The 12,597-nt window shown below is 38.7% G+C and overlaps 1 protein-coding gene across 4 annotated transcripts in view; it reads left to right on the top strand.

Annotated features, from left to right (window-relative positions):
• Window positions 1-12,597, top strand: part of tnnt2a (troponin T type 2a (cardiac)) — a 62,332-nt gene that overhangs the window by 20,583 nt on the left and 29,152 nt on the right. For 2 of the 4 annotated variants that reach the window (XM_039748722.1, XM_039748721.1), the window contains exons 4-6: window positions 49-93; window positions 1,352-1,432; window positions 12,471-12,497. In XM_039748722.1, coding sequence (XP_039604656.1) covers window positions 49-93; window positions 1,352-1,432; window positions 12,471-12,497 — 153 coding nt within the window. The remainder of the gene's footprint in view (window positions 1-48; window positions 94-1,351; window positions 1,433-12,470; window positions 12,498-12,597) is intronic. The other 2 variants (XM_039748724.1, XM_039748723.1) reach the window with 1 other exon arrangement.

Below are 12,597 nucleotides of genomic sequence, written 5' to 3'. Positions count from 1 at the left end.
GCCTTTCTCATCTTTATATTGATTCTTTGCTTTTCTTTTTATGATCAGAAGAGGAAGATGAGGAGATGGTGGCTGAAGAAACACTACAAGAAGGTCGGTACTATGTATATGTCACACAAAACCATTGGATCCCATTTTTGGAGTGTTTGCTCAGCTCTCAGATATGTCATTTAATCATCTAGTCTTACTCTAAACATACTGTCAGGGTCGACTGCTACTGTTGTTCATCATTTCCCTTTTTCATTTATATCTGTAACTTCAGTCAATTAGATGGAATACCAGAACAGGCAGGAAAGAAACTTACATGTTTATTCATCCATTATACATAATATGCCCAGAATAACAGAGTACAATAAACATTGGTAAAAACTACAACCTGATAAGAGACTACCAGGTGGCTCTCTGTCTTATTATGTTGATTGGTCTCTGGTCTGATGTGGTTCAGTGTGGCCCATGGATGGAATAGCAGTAACAGGTTACATGGCCTTCTGAAAGTGTCTACAGAAAGTGAGCGAAAAAGAGAGAGAGAAAAACCAAGCTTATACCACTCTTTTGGTTTCTTGTCATGCCTCATTGACAAATGGGGTGTCATGGTACAGATTGACTCTCCTGATTCAATGAACAATGCTATTTAGCTATCTCTTTACCCTAGTACAGCCTCCCTCTCCACCAGAACTAGCCAACTTTTGATCCCGCCAGCATTTTCTCCAGTTTTAAAGGATGCACAAATGTAGCTTCAGACAAACAAGAAAAAAAGGATATACAGGAAATTTAGTTGTAAACTGCCACCTCAAACCTGCTTCGTTTTAGAGTCATATATTTATTTGTCCCTTTGAGTCCAGGCCTTCTTCCTTGGAGGAAGAGTTGTAAGCTCATATAAGCTAAACCAATGCCTCTGACCTGTCCCACTCTGGTCAAATCTTCCCGTCCCCATCACAGATGGCCAGAGCTCTTAACAGAAGTTATGTTTTATGATCCTATTGCTAACACTATGGTGAGTTATAATGGCTTATTTTTAGAATGCTGCCTCTTTCTTTAAGTCATCAATATATTCTCCTCCTATAATATACAATAAATATCATAAAGCTATATATTACAAATACATGGAAAAGTGAAACAAATTTAAAGGAACACTAACAAAGCAATGCTTCATAAAACAAATGTAACTTTGTGCAGGCCATTAAATCAGTTCGTTTCTACTCAGTATTTTATCATTTCTGAGCAAATTTTAATTCTCAATACAAATGGTTTTGTCTTTTTAGATCTTTTTAGGTCATCTATTCAATTTCTGCTATTAGAAAATCCGAGTATCAGGTAAAATCATAGCTGCATTACTTTTTACATCATTTAGATAATGAAGAAGAAGTACAATACATGGAGGAGGATGAAGAAGTGAATCAAGAGAATGAAGAAGATGAGGAGCTTGAAGAAGGTAAATATCTGAAAGCTGTGAATCTGTAAGTGAAACCCTTTTCAGATTAACTTTTGACTGTCAGGAAGAAAAAATGCAACCTGCTCCTCTAATTCTATTTATGAATATGTCTTTTAGGGGTGCGGTTTTATGATGCATACCCATGACAGGGAAGTTGATTATTCATTTCAGCCTTGTAAATTCTGCACTTACAGCTAAGCTGCTGGAAGAAGCCATTCCTGTGCTCTGTACCTCCTGTGGCGCATACATTATTGTTCTTATTACTCAGTCAAATGACATCTAAAGAATAAACTTGGCAGCAAAACATGACTCGCAGTGAGAATCCACTTAAAGTTATGTACTCCAAAGAGGTTTATGTTTGACGCTGCATGGGTATAAACTGCATTGGTCTAGAAAAGAAAGTCTCAGCTTCATGCTGGGGTGCCACTATACCTTCAAGTTTTATTCCAACTATTTTCACAAATCAAAGAGTCACTCTGGTACCTAATTGTTTAATTAGTTGGTGTTTTTTCTTCTCTTATTTTGCATTCAGAAAAATGTTCTAAGGTAATAATTACATTTAGAAGAAACTGAAAAATGCATAAATGCTTAACTTTCTTGTACTACATGCAGTGGCTGCAGGCTTCTGCTCCTGCTACTTTTTAAATTAGTAACCAAATGTTTATGCTTAACGGAACGACCTTCATTGCCTTCATGCTAAATTATTTTCTTTTTAAAATTTAAAACACCTTGTGTCTTTTTGTTTGACCAGCAGTTAAACAATAATGCAATGCAGAGACTGAAGATTTCCAGCTACCTCAGGGGTATGAAACTTAGTTTTTTGGGTGCCACCATTTTCATTACTCCTTAGTGTTACATTTATTCCTAGCAAAACTGATACAATTGTTGCTGTTGTGTGTAATAGAAACATGTAAAACTAAATCGTCAACACATCAGAAAAAGTACAATAAGTGTAATATCCACTACTATACTGATGCAGATTTAGTATACATGCTTCATGTAATGTTTTGTGTGATATGTGCTTCATTTGATGCAGTCACCAATGCACATAGGCACTATTTGAGCAGATGTAAAAAAAAAAAAAATTTTCATAATATTACAGATGTACTTAGAGCTTGCTTGGCATAGCATGTACAAATCGATACTGAATTGTGCCCATTTGGATATGATAGATTGTATCCACAACAGCCTTCCTTTGTAAACCATGAAACTTTGTCATACTTATGTCATGATCAGGAACATACACTTTCTTCATATTTTTGGTGATCATGTGAAATATATTCCACAGTTTGTGCAATTTCTGAGCTTATTATTAGTGAAATGCATTTATTTGATAGAAGAATCTTGTACATGTACAATGAAATTTAGTTGTAGAGTATGTAGAGTACATACAATATAATAAAAACAGCATCTTCAACAGATTCAACATATACTCTGCATTTTAAGTTACACACATGCATTAATATAAACTAATAAAACAATAAAACCAATAAAACTTTGAAGGTGGAAAATATAAAAGTAAATAGTGGAGCAGTTTCACAGTGATTATAATGAGTCTCTGAATCTTTCACTTTTGTCCCATTGATGTCATGGGTGGCAGTGAAAAACCTTAGATTAAAAGCACTCAGATGCAGTAAAGTTATTTAACAAAATTTAGTTCTCTAATAGCACTCGAGTAGAAGCTTTTTAGTAGCCTGGAAGTGTGTGTCTTAAAAGACCAGAAGGCAGCAGAGGAAAAAGGTGGTGGCCTGGGTGAGAAGGGTCCCAAATGATTTTTTTGGCCCTTCGTAAACATCAAGTTCTCTGTATGTCCTCTAGTGAAGGTAACTGGCTGTTGGTCATTTTTTGTGCTGATTTGATGACTCTCTGAAGAGCCTTCTTGTCAGCTATGGAGCAGCCAGCATGCCATTCCAAAAAGTCACAGGTAAGTATGATATAGAAGAACACCCACAGATACTTAGACGTTAGCCTTTCTTAGCATCCTAAAGACATAGAGTCATTCCTGTGCCTTCTTCGCCTGAGAAGTTATGCTAACAGACCATGTGAGGTCCTAGGAGATGTGTGTGCCAAAATTTTTAAACCTAAGCACTCTCTCTACTATACCTCTGATGTATAGAGGAGCAGGTTTCTCTTCCTGCCTCCTGAAGCTGATAATCAGCTCCTTTGTTTTGGAGGTGTTGAGTGTCAAGTTGTTGATGAAGCACCATTCAGACAGTTTGCTGACCTCATCCCTATAGGCAAACTCATCACTGTTATGTATCAGTCCCACCAAAAAGGAGTCATTTGCAAATTTGATTATTGTATTTTTGCTTTGTATTCATGTGCAATCGTGAGAATGTAAGAAATAAAGAAGAGTACTCAGCACACAGCCTTGTGGAGCTCCAGTGATGAGTGTCAGTGTCAAGGAGTGGTGGGTCAGCAGACTAACAGTTTGTGGTCGGTTTGTTAAGAAGTCCTTGACCCATCTAGATGTGCGCTGATTGACATCCAGGTTGAGCAGTTTGGTCACCATCCTGCTAGAGATGATCGTGTTAAAGGCAGAACTGAAGTCAACAAATATCATTCTCACGTATGCCCCCTGGTGTTCCAAGTGAGTGTGCAGTGTGTAGAGCTGTATTAATACTGTGGAGTGCTCATCTGACATTATTCATGCTAACTGTAAATGCCATACTGTTAGTAGTTGATAATGGTGCTGTCCCAGTTTCTGCCTCAGTCATCTAATTCATTTCAAAATGGTCATAAAAGTGGATGCATTCCCTTTCTAGTGAATCGCTATTGCTGATGGTTGGGTCTTTATTGCCTTTATAGTATGTAAAGTGTTGGATGCCTTGCCATACACGTTGGGAGTCTCAATCATTGAAATGAACTTCAACCTTCTGCCTGTAATTTGCTTTTGCATTTTTGATGTTTGTCTTCAAATTGGATCTGGCAGCACTATATAATTCACCACTGCCAGACCTAAAGATTGTATTACACTCTTTTCGCCGAAGCTTAATGTCTCTGATCATCTGCGGTTTACTGTTAGGGAAGCATCGATTGTACTTTCTAGAAGTGACACTGTCTACATAGTTCTGTATATAAAACAAGACAGTGGATGTGTATTCCTCTAAGTCTTGTGTAAATATATCCCAGTGTATGCACTCAAAACAGTCCTGGAATTGAAAGGAAGCCCCTTCAGGCCAGGTCTGGATGCTTTCATAGTTGTCTTTGTTTTGCTAATACGAGGTCTGTATGCAGGTGTGAGAAAGAGATAAGTGGTTGGCCTGACCTACGGAGTGGAGGGTGGAGACTCTGTATCCTTCCTTAATGTTGCTGTAAACATTGTCCAATGTGGGTTAGTCCTCTTGTAGGACAAGTCACATGTTGGTAGAACATAGGGAAGACTGTTTTCAAATTTGCATGGTGAAAGTCTCCAGCTATTATAAAAATCCCATTAGTACAGAAGTCTGTAGCTTGCTGATTGCTGTTAGCAGGATGTCTCGTGCTGTCTTGGTTTTAGCACTTGGTGAAATATACACCACCACAATAATAATGACTATGAAAGTCCCATGGCAGATAAAAAGGTCAGTATCTTACTGTCACGTACTCTAAACTTGGTGAGCAGTTCCAGTCTATGATGGTTACATTAGTGCACCACATATTATTAGAGTGAATGCATAGCACCCCTGGCCCAATCTTACTGGACCTTTTGTTCCTGTCGACACGGTGAGCTGTGTGGCCTCCTAGAACAATAACTTTGTAAGGGATCCCTGTATGTAGCCAGGCCTCAGATGTTATCATGACTGAGTAGTCCCACACTGATTTCTGTGCTAAAATGATCATTTTCCGATTCTTCCACTTTATTGCTGAGCAATTTGGAATTAGTAATGTAAATGTAGACTTTGTGAGGAGCATTCTTTAGCCTGGTCCATACACCAGTGTTGCTTCCTTTCTCTACACTGCCCCCTGTGTCTCCGGACCTGTATCTTAATCCATGGAGACCGCACTGTGTGGATGATCTCGTTCGGGATGTGTTCTTGTTGGAATCTTATTGCATGTAATTCTAATCTTTAGTAGGTCTTCCCTGACATATAAGTTATAATTACACTGCTCAACAAATATGCTAACAAAACATAACACCTTTCAGAAGAGACCAGAGCTAATGCATCTCTCTGTGCTGCAAGACTAGAAAACACTCTTGATTGAAAATGAATGTCTACAACAACCGTTTGTGGACCAGTACCATCCCTGGATTGGTTTACTCCTTTTGCTCTGCAGTATCAGGAAGCTGAAAAACACCCACTAGTGTCTGCAGTAACAAGCTGCCAGTAACTACAATAAGCAAATAGTTTACTGTGACTTTTGCAGGATATTCAGCAGTAGTATGAAGGTGACATCAAACATAAACATGGCATATTTACTGAACAGGGTCAGTTTCACTGTCCATGTCAATATTAGTTGACAAATTTACATCATCATCACTATCACTCAATTCAAGCAATTCGTTCTGTTTCAGTTTGTTCTAAAACTATCTTTTTGGCTTTTCATTTGCCATTGTGTTTTATGTTGAAGGTTCCACTCGTGAATATTGATGACAATAGAGCAGGGGTGCTCAGCTCTTGTCCTGGAGGTCTGCAGTGGCTGCAGGTTTTGGAATTATTGACCAGGCCTAGCAGACAATGAAACTTGTTATTTAATTATATGGCTTCTTAGTACTTTAAGACAGATCTTCATCACATTGTAAATTTTGTATCTTCTGAGAACATTATCTATATGTTCTGGCACACATGTATACCTCTTGCTCCTTCCCTTTCCTCTTTAATTTATTTCAAGACATTTTAGTAATACTTCATGATGCATATACATAGGTTTAAAATGGAAAAATTGGAGTTGGTGGTTCCATTTTCATTTGAACATCATTATTAAATGATGGCTGGTGAAGAAAACAGGCAAAAAGTAAAATCTTAATGCAGTTTTTTAAAATATAAAATAGGCAGTTAAGGGTTCTTAGAACCCATTAATTTACTACAAAAGCAATATGATTTTTTGGGTTTAGTATTAGTTAATTTGCTTTTCATTATCAGCTAAGCCTGCCATCTAATTTTAAAATTAGTTAAAATTAAAAATAACTAATTAAAAAGTCAAAAATATGCAGCCACTTTGGGCCTCCAGGACCAGAGTTCAGGACCCCAGCATAGAATTACCATAAAGCGGCAGAATGCCTAGAAATGTTCATGAGATTTTTTCTAGCATGATTATTATTTAATCCACTAGATGGCAGCAGAACACTATCCCGAGAGTTATGCACGCTCAACACGAGTAAAGCAAGCTGCAGAAAATGAAAGTATTTATGTTGTGAGATTTCTGAACTCTTTTGGGACCCACACTGAAGCGTGATTGCTTTGTCTGTGGAGGGCTGCTTGTCGCAGAGGCAACCTCAGATTCACAGTGTGTCAGCATAACGCCGTGGAAACAACTACGAGCCAGTCGCGGTCGCGCTATAAATGCCTGTCGCCGATGGGTTATGCAAAAAACATTATAAATGCAGGAAACAGTGTTACTTGGCCATTAACCTGGCCATGACCCTGCCTGATTGCTGTGTCTGTGTATAGGAGAGTGGTGGATGCCCCTACAATAATTAACTGTGCTGTTCCTATTTCAAGTTGAATAAAGCTGGTTTTGATAAAGTACTGAGACTCAGCCTCCTTTTTGGAGTGCAAGACAGTGACTCACACGTCAAAATATCATGACATTAAATCTAGTTTTCCTTGTAAGAATTACTGACTTATCAAAAAAATTGTATTTATGATTATTTAGTTTAGTTTTTGCATATGCATTTTTGTAGTGCAGATCATTTCATGTCTCTCTGAGTCTGGCTTAGGCTTTACCACATTTACACAGAATTCTGAGTCCAAGTCACACTCGGGATTAATGCCAAGGGGATTAATTAGAAGCCCATTCTTACTGTTACTGAAAGGTAATTAGGTAATTCTATGGCTCCTTAGTGCTCTCAGTCCTTAACACCAAACATTTCCAGAGCTGTAGATTTTCTTTGGAAGGGTAAAATCAAAATGTTTTGTGGACTATAGCAGGTTAATATTTCTTAGGCTTTCAGTTTTTTTGTCTCAAATACTTCATTGAAACAGGTATTGAATGGTGGACATACTGAAAATCAATTTAGCAGATCATTTACATTTATTTGATTGGAAGATGCTTTTATCCAAAGCAACTTACAACAGAGGTAGACATAATCGAAAAACATTAGGCTAGGGCCTGTTTGTTCAGCAAGTGAAATAGGACAAGTAACTAAAGTTGATTGCCACAAGTGAATAGATGTGATAATTAATAATTTTCAATCATTATTGAAATTACAATCAACACAGTAATTAAATTTAAACAACAAATTAACCAACAATGTGAAATATCACAGAGCAAAGTTTTTTTACTTATCAATTAGACAGATATTTGCAGAACAGATGAGTTTTCAATGGCTTCTTAAATACATTGAGGTAGTCAGCAGTTTGGATGGAGGTGGGCAGCTCATTTCACCGTCTAGGAACTACCCAGAAAAAAGTGTGGATTGAGACTTGATACCATGCAGAAGCGGCATAACTAGACACTGAGTTGGCAAGCAGGCATATACTGTAGGAGGTCATCTGTTGGATTGCTTTGCATCTCATTTTTGTTTGGTTGCTGGAAATATTTAAGGGTTCTGAATCTTAAAATGTAAGCCAATGAAAAGGTAGGCAATGTTTCATTAGCAGCAGTAATTGGTGACTTGATAGAAAATAGCTGCAGACACTGCAGCCATCCAGGAGCAGAGTATGAAAGCCATGTTCTGCTATCTGACCTTCCACTTTCCAAATCTGCTTATCCTGATCAGGGTGAAGGGGAAGCTTGAGTCTATCCTAACAAACAGTGGGCCCAACAATCCCTGCATAGGATGCCAGCCCATCACAGGGTGAACACGTGTGCACACTGGGGCCAAGCTAGCAGTACCAATTCACCTAACCTGCATGTCTATGGAGCACTCAGAAGAAGCCCTGCTCCACTATTTCTTTTTAATTTCCCTTCTTCTGAGAAGTTTGCTATCTTAATTGTATCCAAATACTGACAAGCAATGCCAAATGACATTGACCGGTCAAGCAGAGCTGCCACCACTGTTTCATACTCACTTGTGTGCTAATCAGGAAGGAAAAGCTTTGCGCAGGAGTTCTTTCTGCAGGCATTCATCCAAACCTCTCCTGCTCTAAATGTACCCCTGCTTGCATTAAGAAAGCGGTTATTTCCCAGTTTGTGCCTTTTTGCATCAATCCAGAAATTACAGAACAGATTTGTTCTTATTTTACTGGAATGCATCTTGCATTTCTTTGTCATATTTTGAATTTTTATTTTCTTTTTCTTGCTGTTTAAGATTTTTCTCATTTTTAAGGTTCTGGTATTTCTGGCTAATTAGCATGCAAGCTGATATGACACTGAAGTAGCTGCCCCCCTTTATCATTCAGGGTCATTTGTTCTGCAGTGTTTGGATACAATTAAGTGATAAAGAAGCAAACTCCATAAAAAAAGGTGAAGTAAAAAGAATATGCCGGTTTGAATCCTGTAAAATGCCAATAGGGACTCTGCTCTGTTGGGCCCTTGAGCAAGGCCCTTAACCTGCAATTGCTGAGAGCTTTGAGTAGTGAGAAAAGCACTATATAAACACAAAGAATTATTATTATTAAGCTTTTTAAAGTTATGGAAAAGGACAAATTTCTCAATTATTTTTACATGTAAATACAATACAAGCAGATTTTTCTGAATGCAATTTCACAAAAGGCCAGCCAGTTGAATAATTTGGCCTGACCCACTGATTTGTGAAACTGGGGAAATGAAGTCACAGTGGGACCCTGGTCTACAGTTTAATAAGAGGGCTAATGTGGTTGTTCTCGTCCTGGAGAAAACTGTGGCTGCAGATATTTGTTTCATCTTATTTCATATTCCATCCATCCATCCATTATTCAACCCGCTATATCCTAACTACAGGGTCACAGGGTTCTGCTGGAGCCAATCCCAGCCAACACAGGGCGCAAGGCAGGAGACAAACCCCGGGCAGGGCGCCAGCCCACCGCAGTATTTCACAATCAGTGATTAATTTACTTCAAATTCACCTTCATTTGTTTAATTAGCAGGTCTTTGTTTGCTTCTCTTTTTCTAAATTTTGAGTAGGATAAGAGATCAAATTCCAGGGAAAAATGTGAATTAATATTAAAATTAAAAAAGATAGTTAAGAACTAATAAATATAGCAAAAATATACATATTTGTAAATTCTTTCTCAATGTAAATCTCACACTTCTGTACTTTAAGAAATACAGAATAAGAAAAGAAAAAAAAAAAACTACCTAATATACTCGCGGATAAGTTCTCCCACGGATAAGCTGGGGCTTGATTTTACCGTATAATTACCTGTATTTTATAATGTCGGTCGTATAAGTTGAATGTGGAAAACACACGATATTGGTCCAAGAGATTATGATATGCTAACGCCCACCTGAGAGAGTAATCACGGAGCACGCTTCCTTTTTTTGCCCTATGTGTTGTGCCTACGTGAGCACACGGTAATACCCGAACTTTTCCGAAGCGAAGTTTGCACTGATTTGTGTTTTTGTATCTCACACCCTTATACACCTTTATTGTAAGAGCATCCCTTATCTACAATGGAGTGTTTGATCAGAAGAAAATATGAAGCTGGCTTTAAATTAAACATCGTTGAAGTAGCGAAAGAAATTAGTAACTGCACTGCTGCAGCAAAATTCGATGCATCTGAGAAACTGATGTGAGATTGGAGGTTTAAAAAAATATAAATGTTGCATTTTGGAACGGGCATACAAGTCGTGGTCTGATTTTATGGTTGATTTTTTGGGTTTCAAGACCCGACGTATATGCGAGTATACATGGATTAAACACTCAGAACATCTTCAGGTGAAATGATTCATGGATTGTGTAACTAGTCCAAACTAAAACCAGCAACTGCAGGGGTCCCTCAAGACTGGGACAGGGAACCACGGGACTAAAGCAAAGGTTAGTCCTGGAGGGCTAGAATGGCTGTAGGTTTTGTTCTAACCCATTTTCATAATGAGAACTTATTGCACAAGGAACACTTTTATGCTTCGTTTTCTTTATGATTTCCCACCCTTATTTGCTTGCCTTGAACATTTGCATTCAAGATGTGAGATGCAAATGACAAAGGAACCAGTAGTTCTGCATCTAACTTGTCTCCAATTACATGTAAGTGCATTCAGAGTGAACTTCCTGGTTTAATCAAAGATTTGGAAGGAAACAGAAAAAAAAAAGAGAAAAAACTACTAATCTGCTTTATGATACAAATCAGTCATCAGTCAGTCATTTTCCAGCCCACTGTCTCCTAACACAGGGTCACGGGGGTCTGCTGGAGCCAATCCCAGCCAGCACAGGGCACAAGGCAGGAACAAATCCTTGGCAGTGCGCTAATCCACTGCAGGCACACACACACACACCCAGCACACACTTGGGATAATTTAGGATCGCCAACACAACTAACCTGAATGTCTTTGGACTGTGGGAGGAAACCCACAAAGGCATGGGGAGAACATACAAACTCCTTAATGCGAGGCAGCAGCGCTACCACTGCGCCACCATGCTGCCCAGGATACAAATCATTTGGCTGATATCTTTAGAAGATTAGAAAGCACTAACAAGCTGCAAAATTAAACAAGATCTGTTATTGACAAAGATTGCTTTCAAATTAAGCAATCAGGTTGGAGCAAAAACCTGCAGCCACTACAGCTCTCCAGGACTGACTTGCAGACCTCTGGACTAAAGTATCATCCATGACTGAGCCACCTTCTGAAGATGAGGTGTTCTCTATTCATCCGTCCCTTTTCTGATTCCACTTTATGTGGAGCCTACACCAGCAGCACTGAGTACCATGCAGGATCAAACTCGGAATGAAGCATCAGTCCAGTCACACATGAACATGAAAATATTGAGGATTAAGGAGGAAAACCCATCAATGCATGAGGGGCAATCAGGCAGATGCCACGCAAACAGGGATAGGATGAGAGTTCAGCTTGGGTGCATGTGGTAATAAGGTGTTACTAGGTCTGCTAAACTGGTTGAATTCTAAGCAGTCAATGTAGACCTGAGAGTTAACATTTGCATTGTTTCCTGCAATGCGTATGTCTCTGGTGTATGCCATTTGGTATGGGATTGTAAAAGCAGAGGTAATGTTTGTGATGCTCCATCTTTTGGAATGACAGACACCTAACAACTGGATGGACACACAGAGCCACAGAGACACGCATCCTTATATTAAGGTGGATTGCTGACCACCATAGCATCATCCCAACTGTACTTTAACCAATTTAATGGACTGACCTATTTAATTGTATGGTTATGAGTAGCCAGCCACAGGGACACAACTAGTTACAAAGTAGAAAGCAACCTCTAGGTAAGCTGATTCACACTCGCCTGTGAAAGGATAACATAACATCACCATTTAACTTGACAAACATACCTGCAGTGCCATAGCAATAATGCCAGTTCTTCCCATTACCAGATTAGAACTGAAATCCATTTTCCAAAAGCTGTTTTAGTAGCAGTACGAACAGAGTGCTATCATACTGCCTTCCATTAATGAAGTGATGCTTTCAAAGCCACTTATTTCAATTCAGAGTCACAGGAGACTGGTGCCTGCCCTGGCAACATCACAAAATAAGAACCAACCAGTCCAACACAGGCACCACTCACACACCCACCCACTGAATTTGCCAGGTATCCTAACTTACAAGCCTTGGGAGTATCTGTAAGAAAACTAAAAAGAGAAAAGTAGTGAAAGTGCAGACACCACACTGCTAAAGATCAGCAGAGCCTACGGCTGCGTCACGAGGCTTCCTGACACTCTTACAGTAACTTGTAAATCCTTGATTAAAAATTTGAATTAGCAGAGGAAAAATACTACTAGTCAATCCCAAATTTTGTTGCTACCTATAAGGATAAAAAAACAAATATCATGCAAATGTAAAATGTTTATGCTTTTAGGACACAAGGAAGTGCATGAAGATGAAGGTAAAGAATCTGCCTTGCTCTCATTAGTAGCAGTTAAAGTGACCGCTTCAAACTAATGGCTACCTTTTGCATTACTTACATAATAATATTAATGCAATAA

Source organism: Polypterus senegalus, chromosome 3 (assembly GCF_016835505.1).
Source record: "Polypterus senegalus isolate Bchr_013 chromosome 3, ASM1683550v1, whole genome shotgun sequence".
Classification (NCBI taxonomy): domain Eukaryota; kingdom Metazoa; phylum Chordata; class Cladistia; order Polypteriformes; family Polypteridae; genus Polypterus; species Polypterus senegalus.
Note: the sequence above shows the minus strand (reverse complement) of the source record. Positions and strands in the feature narration are given on the sequence as shown.